At 34.0% G+C, this 4,898-nt stretch overlaps 1 protein-coding gene across 1 annotated transcript; it reads left to right on the forward strand.

Moving 5' to 3' along the window:
• The first annotated feature begins 1,446 nt into the window (after positions 1-1,446).
• On the forward strand, positions 1,447-3,973 carry LOC109184632 (bidirectional sugar transporter SWEET2a-like). The gene is made up of 6 exons (XM_019334668.1): positions 1,447-1,693; positions 2,584-2,620; positions 2,694-2,910; positions 2,978-3,136; positions 3,225-3,344; positions 3,456-3,973. The coding sequence occupies exons 1-6, from the start codon at positions 1,624-1,626 to the stop codon at positions 3,567-3,569; spliced, it is 717 nt and encodes a 238-aa protein (XP_019190213.1). The 5' UTR covers positions 1,447-1,623; the 3' UTR covers positions 3,570-3,973.
• The last annotated feature ends 925 nt before the right edge of the window (positions 3,974-4,898 follow it).

A 4,898-nucleotide genomic window follows, 5' to 3' on the forward strand; every position in this document is an offset into this window, starting at 1 on the left:
GGTGGGAATATTATGTGAGTATTTATTGTATACGCACTACGTATATGTTTTGGATATACCATGTTGACTAGGTCAAACTTATTAAGCTGTCACATGAATCAATCATGATTCACGATGAAACCCAAAGATTTGAATTGTCATTATCTCGTACAGTATGATTTCCAATGCTCAATCATTAATTACAGCTAATTTTGTCACGCGGCCATAATATTTTTATTTTTACTATTTATAAAAATAATAATAATAATATTTTTATTTTTACTATTTATAAAAATCATTGGCTCTTTGTATTTATCGTAATCTGCATAATTATTATTTGAGATTGTAAAATTTGTGTAATTTTTAGAATTACTTTATCCAATTTTATTGTATAAATCATATAAAGTATTATTAATATATTACATGTGAAATCTATAATTAAAGATTTTACAATATTGTTTGTAAAATGGTTGGTTGTTAGAAATAGAAAGCAGTAAAAGTCACTTTACACTTTTTCTTTTTTACGTTATGCAATTAATTTAGTATATATATTACGATTTGTAGTAGCATTTTTATTTTTTTTAACCATAAAGGTTGTAAAATTTCTCAATAATAAGTAAATAAATTATTAATTTTCATGTTTATCAGTGCCCATAAATGGCTACGAATTAATTGGTTACGAATAGCCATTTCCCTAATTTAGAAATTTTCTTCCAAAATATCTGTTTCTAAGAAGAATCTAATAAATAACTAATATTTAAAGAAAAAATATTTAACAACAGTATTCTTTCACAAATTTATAGAAATTATATAAAATATTTTGACCAAGACTATATGTGGTTTAATGGTACCTAGGTTGGATTTTCATTTGGAAGGTTGTGATTTTGAGCCTCAGTGGAACGTTCTGAAGTTGTTTCCTTAATTTAAAAAATACTTCTTTTTTTTAATAAAAAAAAAGTTAATATATGAGATCCTTCGAGTATAGTTGTTTTGTCACGTTTAGTCCTAATCTTTTAAATTAATCACTCGTGGTCCTTCGATTTTCAAATTATTACCATTCGTGGTTTAAATTGACCACCTATAGTCCTTCAACTTTCAAAATTTAACTGATCACGATCCTCATAGAAGGACAATGGGTGGTTAAAATTTGATAGTTGAAGGATCATAGGTGATTAACTTGGACCATAGATGATAAAAATTTAAAAGTCGAAGAACTACAGATGATTAATTTGAAAGTTTAGGATCAAACGTGATAAAATTACTATACTCGGAGGATCAAACGTGATAAAATGACATTAACTTTATAAAAATTTAATCAATAATTAACAGCATTTTCCATGACATAAAATGAAATAATAAGCGGCACGTGGTGAACACATCAACAAACATCCTTTGAGGACACGGACAAGATTGGCCCCACCGTGAAGGTGTACGCTTTTTTTATACACCCATCAGCCCATCATGACTCCAAATTAGTAGTTCATATTCATAATTCATACAACCTGGAAAGGTCTCACCTTTGCAAGATTTCTTACTCAGATTTTCATTTCGAGAGAGAGAGAGAGAGAGAGGGGTGGAAGAAAGTGAGACTTTACATAAAACCCACGGCCGCTGCCCTTGAAAATTCATAGATTTGATTCTGGGATGAGCATCATGTCTCCAGGAGCTCTGTCTTCTACTTATTCAGTTTGCAGTTTTGCAGCCGGAGTTGCAGGTAACCCCATGGTAATTTTCTGTAGTGAAGCATTGTTGGAAGCATAATCGAATTTGCATATCTGGGATTTCATGTTTTTAGGGTGGGGTTCTTTCTTAAATGCAGAATTTGTTAGTGGATTGGATTCTTTTGGTGGGCTTAGTTGGGGTTTGGGGAAAAAAAAGGAAGAAGAAAAGCAATGTTTGTTTGGTAATGTTGGAAAAACTAGGAAAATTCTCTAATCCCTAAAGAATATGCCTTGGGGAGGAATATTATATTTAAGACCAATTCTATAATTTGTTTTTTTTTTCTGCTGCCACTTGATTATGATTTATGAAGTCCCTTTTCTGGGGATTAGAGACTTTTTTGCTACAAAGTTTGAAGCTTTTAGTATAATTAAATGTCCTGTGAGCTATGGTGGAAACTGGAAAGGTCCTTTTGAGAAACTGGAAAAAGAAAAAGGGTTGATGTTAAGGAGTATTTTGTGGCTTTGATACAGTGCAGTGTGCCCAATTGTAAAAAGGGTTAATCTCTATGGTGATTTTGCCTTAAAATAAACAATAATGCTCTTTGACACATAAACACATAATGAGCTAGATTTGGGTTCTTTTTGGCTTTTAGGATTCCATAAAGAGAAAAAGAAATACCACCAAGCAAGGAGCTTTGGCAAACTTGCAGTAATGCAAACATTTCATCAAGAATCTTTTAGTTAAAAATGGATTAAAAACGGAAATAATCTTTCCACCAGGCTTTTCCTCCCTTAAAAATCTTGAAGGGAATTTGCTAGGTCTTGTTCCCCCTAATCGTCAAAACACACACGAAAAATTAAAAGGTGGAGTAGATTGTAGCTCGGTGATTATTTTGCATCCCCTTAGAAGAGGACTTATGTATTTTGCCTTTGTCAAATGCAGGGAATATACTTGCGTTTGTGTTGTTCGTATCGCCCATGTAAGTACTCTAACCTTAAATGGAATGTGTGTTTGCGTGTGCTTGAATTGACACCGTGTCTGTCCTCTTTCAGACCAACGTTCAAGAGAATAATCAGAAGCCAGTCAACAGAACAGTTCTCGGGATTACCATATATCTATGCTCTCTTGAATTGTTTAATATGCCTTTGGTACGGGACACCAATTGTTTCTCCTGGTATCATATTGGTTTTCACCGTCAATTCTGTTGGAGCCGTTTTCCAGTTAGTATATGTCACTATCTTCATCGTATATGCAGAGCGAACAAAAAAGGTTTGTGTTGCTTCTTATTTCTGATCGAACATCCTTAAGGTATTGTAACACCGAACATTTCTTGCAGTTAAAAATGTTGGGGTGGTTGCTAGGCGTTTTTGCTGTGTTTGCGATTATAGCTTCTGTCAGCATCTGTGTATTTGAGCCTCCAAATCGACAGCTTTTCGTGGGATATTTGTCTGTCCTTTCTCTCATCTCCATGTTCGCTTCTCCACTATTCATCATAGTAAGTTAGCCCAGAACACTATACCCTTGTTTTGTTATAAGATGGTGCCCTTTCTTAAGAGCTAATTTTTGTCGAACTTTTTTTGCAGAATTTGGTGATCAAAACGAAAAGTGTAGAGTACATGCCATTTTACCTCTCGCTTGCTACCTTTTTGATGAGTGTTTCTTTCTTTGTATATGGACTTTTCCAGCACGATCTTTTCATCTCTGTAAGTAGTACAATCCTTTCTGCACATATATTTCCACTCTAACGAATGTCTTGAACCCCGTCGTGTGCTTTTCTGTTTTCTAATAGATACGTATTTTGGGTGTATAATCAGGTCCCGAACGGGATTGGAGCGGTTCTTGGGGTTGTACAATTGGTTTTGTACTTCCGTTACAGTGGAAGATCCAAGGAAGAGTCGAGAACACATCTGCTCGAGTCTTGCCCGTGAAAAGTCTGTCTGGGGTCTGGAATCATTCCTCCCCGAAAATCCATTGTTTTTGCAGAAGTGGTCAAGTTGTTTGTGTTGCAGATGAAAATAAAGGGCAATTAGTTTGGAGCTGATGAACAGGCTGAGAAAATTGGTGTTTGCCTCAGCCAAGTTCACTCTGCAATTATAGAACCCTTTTCATTCAGTTCTTGTCAAAAGTGTCTTTAGATCACAGATTCTTTTGTATACTTGTAGACTATGTTTTTTTTTTTTTTGAGTGACGAGGGAAACTCGCAGACTGCAACCATTGCCTGAGGATATGTGATTTTCCAAGGATGTGCACTGGGTAAATCTCGCCGACTATATCTTTATGTGTTATTGAATGATACAAGCATGATGATTACATTGTCAACTGTTCTGGTATGGATACTAGATATTCCATAATTATATGGAAAGGAAATTTCATCATTATTATAAAACTAGTTTTTTCACACGCATTGCGCGAATGTTATAATGCTTAATGATTATTTTTAAATAAGTACTGCAAAGTATATCAATACAAGATTATATAGGAATTGCTCATGCATAGGTAGGGGTGAGCAAAATATTATAACCGATAACCGAACCGACCGAAAAAAGTCGATTCTGCCAGGGTGAGACTGGTAAGACAGGATGGTTGGGCTTTTAATTTTTATACATACATATAAAAATTAAAAGCCCAATCATTCTGTCAGGGTAAGACTTTAAGTGTGCTGCGTATTGATGTTCGCTGCGTACTCTCTTCTCTCTCAATTTGTGGGAATTTCAGTATTTCATAGTTATCGTCAAATCCTCCTCGCCTCTTCACTCTCAGGTGTTGTTCATTTGAGGAAACTGAAGAAGCTACTAAACAAAAAAGATGGATGTTGTGTATGCCACAGTAAATTCAACGGATGCTGTGTATATTAGAAAAATTTTACACATTCTAGAACTTTATCAAAAACTCAAATTTTAAACTTATAATTTATAAAAACATACATTCTGGCAGTTTGCATTTGATTAGGCAGTTTTAATTTTTAAACTTAATAGTTGATTTGCAAAGAAAAAAAAATCATTCTGCCAAGTAACATGTGTGAATTTTTTTGACATTAGCAATTTGTATTTGATTAGGATATTTGGTATTTGATTTTTGAAGACTTTAAATAATAAGTATTAATTGTTGAATAGTTTGTGAAATTTCGGTTTTTTGGTCGGTTATAGTATTACTTTTGGTAAGTTATAACAGTCGAAAATCACAGTCGGTTTTTCGGGTTTTCGGTCGGTTATGTAACCGACCTACCGTTTGCTCACCCAGCATAGGTAATTGAATGT

This window comes from Ipomoea nil, unplaced genomic scaffold, assembly GCF_001879475.1.
Source record: "Ipomoea nil cultivar Tokyo-kokei standard unplaced genomic scaffold, Asagao_1.1 scaffold1266, whole genome shotgun sequence".
NCBI classification, from domain to species: domain Eukaryota; kingdom Viridiplantae; phylum Streptophyta; class Magnoliopsida; order Solanales; family Convolvulaceae; genus Ipomoea; species Ipomoea nil.

Coding starts and splice junctions, on each gene's coding strand:
- LOC109184632 (XM_019334668.1), top strand. CDS start 1,624: ATGAGCATCATGTCTCCAGGAGCTCTGTCTTCTACTTATTCAGTTTGC. Junction 3,137..3,224: donor CTTCTCCACTATTCATCATA/GTAAGTTAGCCC, acceptor CTTTTTTTGCAG/AATTTGGTGATCAAAACGAA. Junction 3,345..3,455: donor AGCACGATCTTTTCATCTCT/GTAAGTAGTACA, acceptor GTGTATAATCAG/GTCCCGAACGGGATTGGAGC.